Below are 18,501 nucleotides of genomic sequence, written 5' to 3' on the forward strand. Positions count from 1 at the left end.
TGGTTTCTAACTTTGATAGATCCTAATGTACGCTGAAGCGTATATTCCATTGATGTGGAAAAGCTGGTCATATACCTCTAGCCCATTCCAAGTTTCCTTCACCACTTGACAACTTGCTGGGCCTCAATAATAAACAAAGGAGGAGGAGATGAGGCCTGAGGATCAAGGTTTGTTATACGTGGGAGGATGACTATTCCTCCAAAAAAAAAACTGTTTAGAAAGAAGTGGTGGTTTGCAAAGCCGACTAAAGAGCAACGTGGTTCAAGGCAAAGGTTCTGCAGGAGACACTAAGATCCACCAACGGTTGTTGTGGGCAGTGCAGCATTGCTGAGGTGTGCCAGAGGTTCCTCCTGCATGTGACAATTAAGGTTCCAGCTCGTTTTGGACAACTGCAGTGGGTATCAGACATGTGTCTGAGTTTTCCATGCACTGTTATGGCAGGTAAAAGTATGCCTATCTATAACGGTACATAACAAATTTCAACCTACAGAATCACCATTGAAAGCATCCCATCAGGATTCATAATACTTTGATTCGCCAACTGCTCTGCCTGAGGCCGCAATAAATTGCTGAAAGTGTTGGACGTAGCCCAGTCCATCCTGTAAACCAGTTCACCCCCCACCCCCATCCCCTCATTGACTCTACACCATGTTAGCTCAGGACGGCAGGCAACATAATTGAGGACCATCAGGCAGAAGATGGTTCAATGGTTCTTTATTATCACGTGTACCTACATGAACAACTAAATTGTACCTTTATGTTGGTAAAATTAACTTTATTATCACCTTAAAAAAAGGAAAGTAACCATTGAGAGAAGATTCCTAGGACAGTGAATGTTGTGGCTGTAAGGGGTCTGAGGCAGTGAGTGAATCAATCTCTTCACTCTTCAAACCCTTCCTGTGATCCGCAAGGTATGTTATAAATATGCCTTGCAGAAAATGGGCAGAGTTTCAGTAGTGAATGATTTCCTGTAGTGCAAATTCCATTTGCTTAGATGACTTAAACTCAAATAGTACTCAAGAAGCTTGGCTCCATCCCGGGCAAAGTTTGATCAGCACCATAATCCAACATTGGTCTAGTGTGGCTGTAATGTTTGCCTGCTGCCAGGTGCTCTGGAGATAAAGAGTACTTTGGGAAACATGCCCTATGCTCCCAACCAGTAATATCTAAAGTCACCAGGCCCCTTGGAATAGCTTTCATTGGAAGTTTCCCTCCAATCCAATTAAGATTTCACTTTGAAAATCTATTGCTCTTTCATTATTGTCGCAGCATCAGATGGTGAATCTCTGGAATTCTCTTCCCCGTGGATGGTGGAGATAGCTTCAATATTTGAAAGATTTATGGTTATTGGGGACTGATGCAGAAGAAAAGTTGAGGCCAGCATTGATTGCCCATTTTCATATTGAATGGTGGGGCAGGTATAACTGCCCCGGTGGCCTAGTCCTACTCTTTTTTTTGTGTTCTTGTGAATGTAGTCCTGTATAGAGACAAGACATCATGTATTTGGATGGTACTTGGATGATATTTAGCAATTGGAACTGATAGACTTGAATGAGTTATTTTAAAATTGTCCTAAACGACTGAATTGCTCAGCTTCCAAGCAGATTAGTTTGGGTCATTTTAACTGAGTTTTTAATTACATTGAAGCTTACTTCACAATCATACAAGGGGGGGTGAAAGATTGCAACCTTCACGTGGTCTGCCCTGTTTTGACAAACACAATCAACCCGGCGTGCAGAATCAAATAAGATCAAATAGAACAAGTAGTCCTACAACTTTAGGCTGTGGACACGCAAGAAGATCATACAACGGACAAACCAGGTAAATTGTTTGCCACTGTTTCCCATTTAATAATTAAAAAACACACATAATACAGATTTGGCTAATTTTTTATTGGGGGAAAAGTTTTGTACTCAAATATTTACAGGCATTACATATAAACACGAGTTTGAAACTTCAGACTTGTTAACAAGAAGGTTCTGTGATTAAATTAAGATTCTTTAATCCAGTGCTGGAAAAATCAACCAAAGCTTTGTAAATTACATTCCACTTTAGTTAGTTATTCCTACATTTTATCTCAAAGAACGGGTGGATCAACTAGTCCTCTGAAAAAGGGATTGCAAAGAAAACAAGAACGATAAAAACTAATTTAATAAAAATTTGAGCCAGTTTTTAAAGTGTTACATCACGAACTTGGATGTAATATTACAGGTGGCAGCAGCAACACATTTTAACATGAACATCCATCACAGTGACACTCCACAATCCTCACTGTGATGGAAGGCGAAAATAAGTTCAATCTCTTCCCTTTTCTCTCCTGCGGTCGGGGGCCTCGAGTCCACCGTTGACGGGATCATGACTCCCGTAGCCAGCGGTGAGCCCTCCGCATCAAGGCGATCAGCTCCTGCATCGGGGGAAATGTCAGCTACCCCGCGTCGGGGCTGGTCGAACTTTCCCCGACATTGGAGCTCCCAACATCCACAGCGGGCTCCCAATGGCCGCGGTTGGAGAAATCCCAGGCAAGAGATCAACCCCAATGTTAAGTCCACGCCTCCGCGGTGGGGCCCAAGGTCAGTCTGAGGAGGCCTCCAGCTCCATCGATGGTAGGCCGCAGAGCGACCGGAGAATGCGACCCAAAAATTAATCGCTGCTCCGGTAAGGTAAGAAACTGAAAAAAAAGTTTCCCCTTCCCCCCCCCCCACATAAAACAAACCTGCGCATATTGCCACCTTCAATGGACTCTGTCAAGTTGTGGCTCTGGCTGGTTGATGCAATTTAAGTCTCAAAGAATTGCAGGCTCAAGTGTACAGGCTATTTGTATAGCTAAATCTGCTTGTTTTCCAGCACTATCCAACTCTTCCCTCAAAATATGCTGTACATATGATGGCATAGTGGCTTACATCTATGGTAAATATGGATGATGCATCAAATTCACAAGCTAACAAGTAGTTCAGACTCTACCTGGATTCTGCAGAATTTATTATTCCATGAACACATTGCCACAAGACCTGGGCAGCACTGTGCTGTAACAGTAGAGTGGCTCTCTTACAGCGCCAGGACCCAGGTTCGATCCTGACTACAGGTGCTGCCTATATGGAGTTTGTATGTTCCTTCATGACCATGTGGGTTGTCTCCGCGTGCTCCGGATCCCCCCGCCACATTCCAAAGACATGCAGGTTTGTAGGCTAATTAGCTTCTATAAATTACCCCTTGTGCGTAGGATGCGAAACTGGGAAAAAATAGGATTAATGTATGGGTGATCGTTGGTCGGCGTGGCCTGAAATGCCTGTTTCAACGCTGTATTTCTGAATTAAACTAAACTTGTTTGTATTTCACACATGAATGATCTGCATTAAATGGCACAGAAATTAAGCTAAGTTCCTTACAAGAAGATCCACTTTAAAATGTACACAGATGCAATGTGCTTCATATACAAAAAACTTCACATTACGAGCAAAAAGAAAAAAAAGTCTTGTAGTTACTGCAATTCTCATACCTCCAAATACTTTGAAATACTTGACTACGAATTGCTTTTGAAGTGTAATCGCAGGTGTACTAAAGGAAACAAACCTGCTAATTTGTTCACTAGCTCACAAACAGCAAGATGGAATATGATCTGGTCATCTATTTTAGTAATGCATAGCAAGAGATAAATAGATGGCCAGAGCATTGTATAAATCTTTCCAAAACAAAAGTGGCGTGCACTTTTGTATCTACCTGAGTAGTAGTCAGGCACTGGTTTAATATCTTCATTTGAGAGGCAGCACTACCACTTGTGCAGCACTGTCTTAATCCCGTCCTGAGACTGGGGTTACTTTCTTATCAAATCTTTGGACTTGCAGTTACTTCTAATCTTCTAAGAACATAGAACAATAATAATCCACATAACCTCCAATCTCTACATATTCATGTGCCTATCCAAAAGTTTGTTGTATGCTGCTATTGTATCTGCTTCTCCCACCATGCCCAGCAAGGAATGTGCCACGCTGTTTTTTTCAAACACTTACCCCCATATATCCTTTAAGCTTTGCCCCTTTCACTCTCTAATCTTTGGAATTTCTGGGGAAAAGGTTGACTGTCTACCCTATTGATCGACAGTTGACATCACACAATGAAAAGAAGCATCTATTAGCTTCTTCCTTATGTCTACCGAGGACAAAAAAAACTGCTCTCAGACTTGCTTCTCCAATTGCATATAATACATCATCAGTAGCAGAGTTCAACATGAGCAGAGTCCAGATGTTGTTTTACTGTACCATAGAATGAAAATAATAATGGCTATAAAGATGCAAACAGCTAAGTATTTAAAACAACCTATAATATATCCCTATAGATTCACAAAAGATAAAATTACCGTTATATATGCATCATTCTATTATTAAAAAAAACGATAAATAACTCAAAATTAATTCTCAAGTCCTTTAAATCACAAGACACAAATGCCAGGAGGCAGGCAGCAATGATTTTCTACTGATTTAACGAAAAAGTGTGAAGTCTCGTTGAAGAGGAGGAGTTGGATGAGGGGACATGATGGGATGGAATGTCAGACGGATGGAGAGTGAAATGAGTGTAAGGGTTCCTGCATTGAACAGAATACCACATTTAAATGGGATCCCAAAATCATCAAAGACCCACACCGTCCAGGCCACACACTCATTTCTCCATTGCCATCAGGAAGAAGGTACAGGAGCCTGAAAACTGCAATGTCCAAGTTCAGGAACAGCTTCTTTCTACAGCCATCAGGCTATTAAACACAACAACGAATAAGCTCTGAACGGCAAAAGACTTATTATTGCATTATATTTGTTAATTTATTGAACTTTTTCTTTCTCCCCGTTATGTACTATGTTTACATATTCACATATTCTGTTGTGCTGCAGCAAGTAAGAATTTCATTGTCCCATTGTGGAGGGACATATGACAATAAAACACTCTTTAACTCTAGAACGAACATTGAGCGAGTTGTGGAGGGATAGTTTGGTAATCACCAGGATTGGCACTGGTTGGGCGCACCAATCATCGAGATAGGATTTTAGGTGCAATTGCGTTGGGTCAAACTGTTGTAGGTTGGATGTGGACTAGGATTTCAGTGCATGTTTCCAGCTCAATTCAAAGAGTTTACCAAGTTTTCAGAAGTCCAGAAATGATTATTCAAAGGTGACTAGAAGTGTAATTTGCAAAAGGAGTGAAGGAAATTCCTTAATGTGGCATGTGCTACTAGTATGTGGGAATGGAAAACTCCAAAAAGTAAGTTGATTCTGATATTTTCAGAAGAATGCCAGCAACCTGGGATCCTTTGCCCATTGATTCATTTAAGGAGTGTGTCTGAGAATTTTTTAAATGTTGATCAGTGTGGAGTTAAAGAGAAGAGACGCGATCAAGCACTTCGTGTTAGCCCATTGGTAAACATACTTTAATACTTAAAAATCATAAAATAAGCCACAACTTAACCCATGTCTGATCTGTCCAGAAGATTTAAAAGATAATTGATCCAATGCTTCACTTAGGTAATAACTTGGGCATATTTGAACTATTGGTTTCCACAGCAAATAAAACTGAACAATTTGTTTTTATTTCAATAAAAATGAAACAAAGGAAAGTCATATTTTGAATACATCATTCATAACTTTTTGAATAAATGTAAAAAGTGCTTAAAGTTTTAATGAGTGATTTAAATACAAAGATCGTATCCTTTCAAACTCATAATTGAACCTCGAATGTTACATTCTGCTCGTTCTGTGCGGAACTGATTTGTGAAAAAAATCAGGAATGACTGATATTACTGCAAATGAATTAGTTAATGGGATGCAAAATATGAGTACCTCCATTCTGTTCAGAAACTTTAAAAAGAAAACCGTATCACCCTATTAGGACAGAATAGGTCAATCTTTCTACAGTTTTCATGTACGGCTGTTTTTATGTGATTTGATCTGGTTGCTGCACTGTTGTATGAATCCTGTAATATGAAGGGTATCCATGAAACAGGGATTTATTATTCATTGCTCCACAGAGCAGATGGGAAAAGTGTATAGGAGAAACACCAAATCAAATAGTATATGCAGGTCAGCCGCAGGGGACAGCAAAACAACATCATCAGACCTAGAAAAAAGGAAAAAGGTTTCAAATATTTTATATATCTTGCATTTGCTTCTATATGCAGTTTTATAATGCAAAGTTTAAGACAAATTGATTTAAATTTGTCCTTAAAATGTTCACCAAATGTGAATATATTAAGATGATTACACAGTTTATTAATGTATACGTGCCATTATAGTAACATTAACCAGTGTTGCAACTCACAATTCAAGGCAAAAAGACATTTGAAAAATTGTGCGCTGCATCTGCAACTTGTGGTGTATTACATGATGTGAACAGTACATTATCTGTTCATTTCCAAATTCCCATGTTTGTCATTAATCTCAATAGTCCCATAACAAATGTGATTTCATAACTGGTATGGCTGTGGGCACACGGGGTTGGTCTGGATCCTCTAGGCAGAAGGTAAAGACAATGCTCATTAGCAAAGCGCTGCCTCCCAGAGCCTCTAAGGCATCATAACTTACCTGGATCTCTCTGATGAATGATATTTTGCAGGCTTGATTTTACAAGGCTGTCATCACTAAGATACTTGACATTCTGAAGGAAGATATGTGGCATGCTTTCTTGCCTGGACTGCCGTCTCACTGCAGGAAAAGGCTGAATTGACTATCAACTTCTTTGTCACAGAATCATTGCGACCACAGGATCTCTGTTATGCCTCCCATATGCTATTTATTGCTTCCGAGCAGTCATCTAGGCAATGTGGAAATAAATTACTTCATCTCTTTTCTTTTCACAGGGAAGCAGGTAGCATTCTGGAAGCTGGGATTTGCCAGAAATCGTGGCTTCTCATAAATGGAGGCAGCAATTGAAAACAAATATATTTGCATAAGGGATTCATGAAGAAATTAGATCCTTTGATCAATAGGAATATCCGGCGCAGCTTTTTTGTGTCATTATCAAAATAATTTCAAGACGATGGTTCCTGGAAGCACAAGATTACTTTCTACTGAAGGAGACAACACTGCTGATAAGTTTTAGCAGCTGATAGGTGAATCCCAAGGGACTCGAACTACCCCTACCTTCGTGGCTCCTCATATCAGTGCTCTTTCTAATCACAGCAGCTGAATGCAAATACAAAAGGGAACCATGCAGGTAACGAGTTAGCATTGAAAATGCCTTTGGTTTTCTGAAGATGGGACTTAATTGTCTGCATCAGACTGAGAGACCCTGTATTACAAATCAAACAAATGTGGAGACTTCATTATCACATACTGCACACTCCAAAATCTAGCAAACTGAAGACAAGCTGATGCTAGAGGAAGAGTATCTGAAGGGACATGCTGCAGGTGGTCCGTAGCTCCAGACTCTACAGGAGGTAGAGTTACCTTTGTCCTAGGTTTTAAGTCTTTGACTTCAAACACTTTCTTCCTTTGACAGCCGAAGGCTGAAATTTGTTAAATGTCTGTCTTTGCTGAGAGGGATCTACAGAGTTGTGTGAAATGGCCTGTGTTTTTCAGGATCTTGCAGTGGATCTTTTATTATTGGGGATTGATATTGTGCAGTAACCACAGGCTGGTAGAGTACCTTTGGTTTACAGATGTTTAATGTACTGCCATACTTGAGTATGCAGTTCAACATTTGATGGTACTCCACGCTGGTTTGCAGAGTACCCAGGGGAAATCATAGGGAGAGTGTGCAAATACAGATAGCACCCAAGGCCAGGTTCACTGGAGCTACGAGGCAGTGGCTCTGCAATTAGGGCAACTCTTTTGTTACTGGGAGGTGGTGAGTGAGATAAACTCTTGCAATTAGTCTACTTGTGGCAGACAACAGGGAAATAAATGTGTTATTACCACAATCAGAATTGACTCCTTTATTAAGGTAGTCATAATAAATATGCCTCTAACTTGACCTCTGTAGACTACTTATGGGACTGTGGGAATCATAAGGAAACTGCTAAAAGATTTCACAATGAATCTGTCAATTTGTTTCTTAATCTCCTTTGTCATATTTTAGAAGCACAGCAGAGTTACCACCTGCTTGTTGTTTATCAGTTGACATATGGTCTTTTCAACTAATTGGTCTGAGATAGTAGATAAAAATGCTGGAGAAACTCAGCGGGTGAGGCAGCATCTAAGGAGTGAAGGAATAGGTGACGTTTTGTGCCGAGACCCTTCTTCGGACGAGATGGTAGTAAGTCTACACACAATAGTGTGTAGCAAGTTGGAGTCAAGAATACTAGGATCAGGGACAGAATTTCAGGACAATTCTTCAAAGAATGCCCTCCAGCAGGAATTGACTATTCAACTATTGCCGATAAACTATTCCCAATGTTAGCTCTACTCGGAATGAGTCTTGAGCCATGGATGGACTTGACAGTACTGAAGAATCAACACATTATGTTTTTCACCAAGTAATTAGATCTCTTGTGCTCTTTCCATCAATCAGCTGTTTTTTTTAGATAGTTCTGCAGGTAGATTTGGGAGGAAAGCTTGTTCTGCAGCAAATAATTAGTACTAGTTTAAGGCCTGATATAGTGTTATGGTCAGTTAGAGGATAGTGTATTTTATAAGAACTGACATTGCCTTGGGAGAACTTAGTGTATGAGGTTTATGAAAGGAAAACGCTTAGAGATGTAGAGTTGGCAGCATAAGTTGAGCAGCAAGGATTGAGAGCAAGAGTACATTCGGTAGAGGTATCATAGCGAGATCGACCACATCACTATTTGGAGAGCTAGGAATTTGTGTCGTTTTTATGATGTTTTCTGCTTGATAAGCCAAGGAGTCTCTTCACAGATGCTAATTAATAGAGCCAGGATGTTTAGGCACTAAAAACACTGAAATAGGCAGGCAAAAAAGTGTAATAAAATTACAAAAAGGGCACGAAAAAGGCATGTATTGACAAAAAAGGCTTAAAAAGGCATTTATTTCCACCAGCAAAATATGGTTTAAAATAATAATATAAAGGTGTATTACATTAATTGACCAAAGTTGCCTGGTTGCACGTAATTACTAGCTTTTTTTTCAAATTATCTGGCGTTAAACTATGCCGTCTGTCAGACAGAATATGCTTCCATTGAGAAAAACGTCTTTCTACCTCAGCTGAGGTCACTGGTGCATATCCAAAACAAACTATCGATTCTATATTCATGTCGATATCTTGTGCATTACAACTACCTTTGAGAACTTTAGCTATGTTTTGTATTTCTTCAAGATCTTTGTTAGCTAAAATCACTCTTACATTTTCCTAGTATGTCTTTACCTACATCGCCAGGAACTTTACAAATATCGTCAGTTACTTTGTTGAAAACCTGCAAGTTATTCACTAATGTTCGCCACATTTCTCAAGGGAAGTGATAGCTTGTGGGAAGTTTACAAAATTGGAAGCAATAAACACAAGATCACGGTGGAGGGACTTTTTCTGCATGATTTCACTGACTATCCTGACTGTAGCAGATTCTTCTTCAAAACAGTTGACGATTTATTTTATCTTTTCTAAATTTGCAGCATAGTAGAGTACCCCATGTATCCCACCTAGTCAAAACGGGCTGAGGTGGTAGCGGAATCTCGGGTGCCATTTCCTGGAACAACTGCACATTGACTGCTTTGAGGAAGATTTTCTTGACATTGGAAACTAGGTGATCAACATTTGGAAACCAGCTACGTATATGCTTGGCAATTCTATGAAGTCCTTGAGCTAAGCATGTCAAATGCAACATTTTGGGGAATAAAACTTTAAGTCACAAACAGAAGAACATTCTCGTGTTTTATACCTTCTGGCCAAAGTGCAAGTGAAGATGTAAACTGAGCAATAGTTGAGTTGTCTGACTTCTCCAATACTTCCGATGTCAACAAATACTTCTTTGATGGTTGACCTGCCTCCAGTGTACCGATGACCACATTGGCGACATTTGTTGAGATCCATATTTTGTCGCATGCAACTTCATCTCTAATTTTCTGTACAATGTTGAAGTTGCTGTCAACATAATTATTCCGTAATGATGACTCGCTTGGTATATGTTCCTCTGTGTATTGCTCTAAAAAACCTCTGAGAGATTTGTTACTACAATTTCCACAGTGGAATTCCAGCATCAATGAATGCCTTGCACAGATCACTCGAAAACTCGGATTTGCGACTGGAGCCAGCAGTAAATGTAGTGAGGAGACAAGCTTGCGCATTTCGCTTGGGTAGTTCACCCCAGCGATATCAACATTGACTTCTCTAATTTTAGATAGCCCTTGTCTTTTCCCTCCCCAGCTCTCCTTCTAGTCCTACTGTCTCCACCTCTTCCTTTCTTTTTCCAGCCCCCCCCCCTCCCCCAGCAACAGTCAGAAGGGTCTCGAAACGAAACATCGCCTATTCCTACTCTCCATCGATGCTGCCTCACCCGCTGAGTTTCTCCAGCATTTTTTGTCTACGTTCGATTTTTCCAGCATCTGCAGTTCTTTCTTAAATAGATCTTGAAAAGGACTGAACCAGCGGGCAGTGGCACGAATGAATGAATGACTGAAAGTGGCGCCTCCGGTTTCGCCCCGGTGGTGGAAATGTTCTTGTAAGTTATACTATGTTATACTAATAATAACATGTTATACTAATACTATACATGTTATACACCAATGTTATACTAATAATAACATGTCTTAGAAAACGTCATTGTAATCACGGTACAACGAGAAAATAGCACAACCTTTTAGCAAAACAGCAAAAAAATGGCTGATTTAGGCACTCGATCGTGAAAAAGGCATTATCCTGGTGAAATCATCAAAAAAGGCATGAAAGGGCACATGGCAAAATCCTGGCTCTACTGATTAATATGAACTTCAGTGCAGCTAAGGCACAGAGGTTGCATCTTGACTCCTAATGATTGGGGGTGAACAGGTTGTGTGTAAAGCACTGGGATTTTTGAGTTTCGACATTGATTTATTTGCTACTTTTGTTTTAGAGCCAGGCTGATGGAGATAAAACTGTGGATTAAATCGTGGTCGGCTGCATAATCATCCAACCTGTCACAGTACAATAATACGGACATGCTTGCTGTCCTTGCCCACGGAAAATGACATTATGTAACATGCTGGATTGAGGCTATTGCCATTAGATCTATTTGTCCCTTTGATGAAGCAAGGTTGTTGGTTACGCAAGTCCTTGTCCCAAGCATTTCCTCAGATTTCATTTTTACCCAATCCCTTCTTTCTACTCATGCCATATCAGAGTTTGTCTTTTCTGACCCGGGCACAAAAACTGCTCAAGGTCGGTTTCTCTCCATTAGGCATGCACCAAAGTTTTCTCCAGGGCAGAAAAAAAAACCCTTCCCCATCTATAACTTCAAGGTTGGAGCATATGTGTTCATGATCAGACTGCGCGGGTTCAGAATTAAAACGTTGGAGTCAAGAATTTTCACTCATTCTATTTGATGAGCCTCTAAGACACACGTCCTTAATGATGAATCCCACCCTCTGAAGATGGTATTCCTCTTCTGGTGTGCCCTTCCAGGGCGAAATGCATCTACCATATTGTTCTTTGGGCTAGTTATCTGTTGCATCTTAGTCAGAGCAGCAAAGTCAACATTAGTATGTCCGAGTTCCTAGGCTATAAAAACAGTGATGTTTGCCACTGTTTGGGGTTGTCCACAAGAGTTCTGCTATTCTCCAATATTTCTGCGAGGCTTTGAGCCTTCCATGTCGAAGATGGAGATAAAATATTTATTTATAGTATTGATCCAAGGAGGTGGCAATGGATCATTTGGGTATTTCTGCATAATATAGTTACAATTGCTTTAGCCTTTTACATTCACGTTGGGTCCTGCATGGTCGTGTTCTTTTCTAATTCACAAGCACATGCTCACTTTTCTCAGTAGCTTTTCAGACAGCAATATAAAAGCAATATTCAATGCAGAAGACAAATGTTCTGCTTTCTTATCAAATAGAACAGAAACAGGGTCTTCGGCACACTATGTCTGTGCCTAGAACCAACTACCTAGCTATACCAATCCCATTTAGCAACATGATGCACAGCCTATTTATTAAAGCGTCGAGGCAAGTGCTCATTCAGATGCTTCTAAATGTTGTTAGTAGCTGCCTCCTTCACCTTCTCAGGCAATGTTCCACATTGCAATGAGCCGCTGTATCTTCTTTGAATACCTACACCTCTTCTTCCTCACCTCTAGTCTTAGACATCTCTGCCAGAGGGGAGGTTTCTTACTATCTACCCTAACCATGACTTTCCTAATTTTGACACTTCTATCAGTATCCTCTGCTCCAAGGAAATAAACAAACCCATCGACTCTCACCTCATAATTGAAGCATTGTATCCCAGGCAACATCCCAATGGATCTCCTTCTCCACAATCTACCACTTCCTATAGTGTGGCAAATGAACACTCCCTCCTCTTAATCTCTATGTCCTGGCAAAAAAAAGGCAAGCATACTATGTGCTTCACCACATTATCCAACAGTGCTGCCATCTCTTTAGACATACTCATCCCTTTGTTCTCAAAACTGCCTATGACCCAACAATTCATGGTGCACGTCTCATATTAAACCCCCCGAAATGCATAATTTTATACTTACCAGGATTACATTCCATCTGTCATTGTCCTACACTTACCAATGATCAAAACCTTTCTGTAGCCTACGACTAGCCTCCTCATTATCAGCACCACCCCCAATTTCCTGGTCATCTGCAAAGACTCATACTACCTATATTCATATCCAAGTCGTCAAAATATATAACAAACAGGAAAAGTCCCAGCAATGATCCCTGTGGTTCACCACTGATCACAGACTTCCAATCGTAACAGCACTCATCCACGATCTCATACTGCCATGTGTTACTAAACCAATTTTTGATCTAATTTACCAACTAGTCTTGGGCTCCAACTTTTGGATCAGCCTTTCACGTGGGGCCTTGCCAAATGCCATACTGAAGACTGTGTAAACCACTATCTATATATACTGTCCTCGTCAATATATTTAGTTACCTCTTCAAAAAGAGTCAGCCATGATATCCCACCAACACACCTGTAGTGTCTATCCCTGAGCAACTCCTATCTTTCCAAGTGCTGTTTAGAACTATCCCTCAGGTTATATTTCTTTCAGTCATTTCTCTACCACTGACATTAGGCTCACTGGCATATAATTACCTGACTTATCCCTGTTGCCCTTCTTGAATAAAGCTACCACATTTGCTGTCTTCCAGTCTTCTGGCACCTCACCTGCAGCCAGAGAAGAGTTAAATATCTCCGTCAGGGCTCCAGGAATCTCCTTTTACTTTGCATAATAGCCTGGAATACATTTCATGAGATGCTGGAAATTATACACCTTTATGGTCGCTAAAACATCTAACACCACCTCCTTTTTAATTTTAACAACTTCTAGAATTTCAATATCCCATTTGAAATCTCCAACTAGAATGTCTTTCCTGTTGAATGCGGAAGGAAATTAAGACCTCAACCACATCTCATTTCAAGCAGATTACCGCTTGGTACCTCTTTCTCCGATTACCCTCGTGCTCTCTATCTACATAAAATGCTGTGGGATTTTCTTTACTCTGATCTGCCAGTGATACTTCATAGCCCCTCTTTGCCCTCTTGTTTTTGTTTCCTATTGTAAGCACCCTCCTACATTCTCTACTGCTCAGATGGTCTTTTCTGCTTTTAGTACCACATACTTTTTTTCTCTTTATCAAATCTCAGGGCCCATTGCTGTTTGTCATTTATATCAACGATTTGGATGAGAATGTACAAGGCATGATTAGTAATGAGATGACATTAAAATGGGTAGTATCGTAGACAGTGAAGATGGTTATCAAGAACTACAGTGGGATCTTGATCACCTGGGCAAGTAGGCCGAGGAATGGCTAAGACTTTAATTCAGATAAGTGTGACATATTGCATTTTGGGAAGACAAACCAGGATAGGCCCGATACAGTGAATAGTAGGGCCTTGACGTTTCGTACATCAGAGGGATCTAGGAGTACAATCATATAGTTCCTTTAAAATGGCGTCACAGGTAGTTAGGGTGGTGGATGAACTCTGGTCTTCAGTCAGGGAATTGAGTATTGAAGTTGGGATGTTATATTATGTTGGTAAAGCTGAACGTCGAGTAGTGTTAAGTTTTGGTCACCCTGCTATAGCAAAAAAAAATCCTTAAGATGAAAAGAGTGCAGAGATGGAAGGGTGCCTGAGGATGTTACCAGGACTTGAGGGCATGAGCTGTAGGGAAGTGTACCAGCTGTGAGATGGAATTAGAGCTGGTCCATTATGTCTTTTCCATTTCTATTTTTCCAACCTTGCAGCAGAAATATACCTAAACTTTAATTAGATAACTCCAAGAATAAATAATTAATGTTTTATTTTTCAGATAGCCGATGAGCATACAAAATAACAATTATCTTTGAAGGGAGCTACCCACACAGGAATGGCTGATGCATACATTGAGCAGAAAGGTGCAACAAAATCTAGAGCTAGCAGCAGTGGTTAGGGCAAGAGTTACCAGTGCACCATTTTGCTGAAACCAGCAGTAGAGCTGCAGGTGACAGCACAGTTCAGTAAATGATGCACGGCAGTGTAGGCAGGTAATTAGCAGGTTGGGTCAGTGAGGGTTTTTATAACTTCTATAGTTTATTAGTTTAAGATTCCAATAACAAGAAATTAGTAATCTTTAATTAAGGGCAATATGGAACTATGGCAATATGGAAATTCAATGGTATTTCTTCAAATTATATTACATTTGAAGATACATTTTCCAAAGGTTAACAGAATGGCAGGGAAATCAGTCCTCTTTATTGTAGAGTGTACAGCATATGGGAATCATAAGATGCATGTTGTGGTCTGGATGACCACTTCTGCAGGAGATTATCAACATGAGCATTATATTTTGGAACTTCAGCACCCATAAGAGGCACTAGGATACATCTACAAGATTGAGAGTAACATCGATAGCATGCTTATACTGGCAGCATTACAAAATTTAGATAATTAGGAATGGGTGAACAACAGACAGAGAAAGGGAGACAGGTGGGTAGTTTGGGGAACCGAAGAGAGCATCTCCCTCCAGAATTGTTTTTTTTCCCCCATGTTAGAAAATGGTGGGGAGGTGGGGCACGCGAGTGTTCCTCTGGGGAGTTCAGCCGTAATTAAGTTCACAATAATGTTGGTGTTCAGCTACAGAAAGTGGGAGGAGAAATTGTCCCAGAAAAATTTATAATGGTGAGAGGAATAGATATTTGCAGATGTAGACAGGATTCTAGGATGCTGTGTTGCGTCTTAATTTCAACATAATAAGACAGCCTGGCAAATGGTAAATAGCAGCAGCCAGTTGCAGTTATGTCTAAAGGAAACAAGTTGGAGATATTCAAAAGTGAAATAATGAGAGTTCATATCCCCATCATGGTAAAGAGTAATATCAACAATTCTAATGAACATTGATGGTAAGGGACAGAGGTTTAATAAATACAAAAAAATAGGATGATTATGACAGGTTTAGAGAATTTAGAACAGATGAGGCACCAGAGGAGTATAGAATATAGAAAAGATTACTTTAAAAAAAATTAGAAGGATGAAAGGTAGCACAAAATGGCACTGGCAGGTAAGTTTAAGGAAAATCCCAAAATATTCCATTAGTTATACTGAGGGCAGTAGGACACATGGGTAAAGAGTAGGACCCATTACAGATCAAAGTAGCAGTCTCTGTATGGAGTTAAGAATGTAAATGAGGTCTTCAATGACTGATGCCCATCTGTATGCACAAATGGACTGGACAACAGTTGGAGAAATCAATGAAGGGGATGGTTAGAAAAAAAATGCCCTCGCCAAAGGAGGAGGTATTATATGTAGTGGCAGGCTTAAAGATTTTCCAAAATCCTCAGGGATTTACCTCAGCTCATTATATTTCTCCATTTCAACACCATGCCAAGCAATTTTTTTTATCACCTCTTCAAAATATTAAGTTCCACATTAATCACCGGTGACCTAACAGTTCTACCACACCACCACTTCTCTCTGTCATCAAACTACTTGACTAATAAACAACTATATCGATTAACTAAAATTTATTTTAATTAATCATTGGAAAAGTCAAAATTATTAGTCTTAAAATCTGAGGCTAACTCTGTACAAGAATGGGAATGCCAGTGTTTATTAAACATCAGACATTGAAATAGAGTTACAGCTTGCTAGCAGAGACCAGAGAACAGTTATGAGAAATCGGGTCACTGAAGTATCATCATGTGCTCCAGCTGAATAAACCCAAGCAATAAGATCATTAGCAGAAACGACACGAGGCACTGGAATAGGGTGGCTGGGGTAGGGCGGAGATTTGATGAAGACAATACCGGTACTTGGGTTGTCAGTGAATGTGGATCAATGACAACTGTGAATGTGGTGGGAAGAAAGGGAGGAGGTCTGGTAAAATTGCATAATGGAGCAGGAAAAACACATGGACAATTTAGGGGTGTGCTTCAGGCGAAACGATACTGAGATTAGATTCACAGACAACGTAGAACTCAAAGCAAGAAGTTAGCGGAGTTCTTAATTATGGAACAGTAATTGATTGAATAGTTTGACATAAAATTATGAGAATAATCTGTTCATGCAGTGGAAGAAACCTTTCACTGGTAAATGGCCAGTGTGCTCCTCTGGTGGCCTGTCTTAAAATTACAACATATGGACATAAAATCTATGACAATAAGGGAAACCACTTCTGTAATAATATCATAACATTCTTCATATCACAATTACACGTTGGTCATTTTTGTACTTAAATCAATTACATTAGATTAAACTGAAAATGCATACTATCAAGTGAATATAGCCTGTTAATTGAGAATTTTACACACCTCCGATGTACACAGTTTTTTTCCAAAGCTGTGTTTCCAAGATCCTGTCATGGGGATAATTGCCTTGGTCAGTCATGAAGAGGATCATCACCACTGCAGCGATATGCAGGAAGAAACAATTCCCTCCAGTCAAGACAAAGGTTGAGGATAGGATAACTGAAGCATAAGGACAGGGAAGGCCCCGGTAGACAAATGGAATTCCTAAAAGGAAAACATTAGCAAAATACCTTAACATCATTTTGAAATTCACAGAATGGTCAGAATTTGAGAAATGCTGGAGTAACTTAACGGGTTAGGCAGAATCTCTGGAGAAAAAGGATAGGTGCCGTTTCTGGTCGGGACCCTTTAACAGTTTAAGGAAAAGCAAAATATGTGCTCTATAAAATAGCATTTGCAAAGTTGAAATGATAAACATTAAAACAGCAGGCATAAAAGCCCTCCCTGTTTGTTTTAGAAATATAGATATTTTATTCTATTTCATCTTCTAACTGGATTTTTATTTCTACAATGGCTTGCAAGGTAAAGACAGTTAAGAAGTTCAGTTAAGACAGCAACAATATACCATCAATTCCTTGCAACCAACAGGACAATTGACTCACCGCCCATACTATTTGTTTCTGACAGAAGCTTGTAAGTGTGCATGCAATATTCCTTCCAAGATCGATGCCCAGGTTTATCACTACTATCTAGAGCTTAAGTCTGCTAAGTGGAAGGTTTAAAATAATTGCACTGTAACAGTGGCACAAAAAAATTACTGGCTTGATCCCAGTGGACATCCTCCACACCTTGCACTCAACCCTGGATATTAACCCCACTGTTGTCCTTACTTTGAGAGCATGGGCTTTCCCTGAAGCAGTTTAGAAACATAGAAACGTAGAAAATAGGTGCAGGAGTAGGCCATTCGGCCCTTCGAGCCTGCACCGCCATTCAATATGATCATGGCTGATCATCCAACTCAGTATCCTGTACCTGCCTTCTTTCCATACCCCCTGATCCCTTTAGCCACAAGGGCCACATCTAACTCCCTCTTAAATATAGCTAATGAACTGGCCTCAACTACCTTCTGTGGCAGAGAATTCCACAGAAGGCCAATTCATTGGATGTTTTCTAGAGAGAGTTAGATATAGCTCTAAGGGCTAACGGAATCAAGGGATATGGGAAAAAAGCAGGAACATGGTACCAATTTTGTTTATGACACTGTGCTAGAGTTGAATATTTTGCCAGCAGTGAACATATTGAATGGCAGTGCTGGCTCGAAAGGCCAATGACCTACTCCAGTACCTGCTTTCTAAGTTTCTATAATCAGTGACATTGAGAGACAGTGAAAAAACATCTAATTAACTCAATAAATATTATTTATAAAAATTGTAGGTTAAAAAAATGAATTATGGCAAGATGATTTAGTAGTAGAGCCACTACCTCTCAGCGCAAAATACCCAGGTTCACTTTTGATATTGGGTTCTTTCTATTTGAATTTGCAAGTTCTCCCTGTGACCACATGGGTTTTCACTGGATGATTCTGTTTCCTCCCAAATCCAAAGACATGTGGGTCAGTAAGTTAATTGGAAAACTAGGAAAAAACGTTCTGCTAAAGGAATTTGAGCAGCTAGATAGCAAATTGAAAAGC

At 39.9% G+C, this 18,501-nt stretch overlaps 1 protein-coding gene across 21 annotated transcripts in view; it reads right to left on the reverse strand.

Moving 5' to 3' along the window:
* Positions 1–4,405: 4,405 nt before the first annotated feature.
* The window catches only part of tmem269 (transmembrane protein 269), a 68,823-nt gene continuing 54,727 nt past the window's right edge, over positions 4,406–18,501 (reverse strand). For 19 of the 21 annotated variants that reach the window (XM_033047983.1, XM_033047977.1, XM_033047969.1 and 16 more), the window contains 3 exons: positions 16,875–17,075; positions 13,180–13,251; positions 4,406–6,099 (listed from right to left, as the gene is read on the reverse strand). In XM_033047983.1, coding sequence (XP_032903874.1) covers positions 5,993–6,099; positions 13,180–13,251; positions 16,875–17,075 — 380 coding nt within the window. In that variant the 3' untranslated portion in view covers positions 4,406–5,992. Of the gene's footprint in view, positions 6,100–6,563; positions 6,682–13,179; positions 13,252–16,874; positions 17,076–18,501 lie in introns of all 21 variants that reach the window. The other 2 variants (XR_004416529.1, XM_033047974.1) reach the window with 2 other exon arrangements.

This window comes from Amblyraja radiata, chromosome 31 (assembly GCF_010909765.2).
Source record: "Amblyraja radiata isolate CabotCenter1 chromosome 31, sAmbRad1.1.pri, whole genome shotgun sequence".
Lineage (NCBI taxonomy): Eukaryota > Metazoa > Chordata > Chondrichthyes > Rajiformes > Rajidae > Amblyraja > Amblyraja radiata.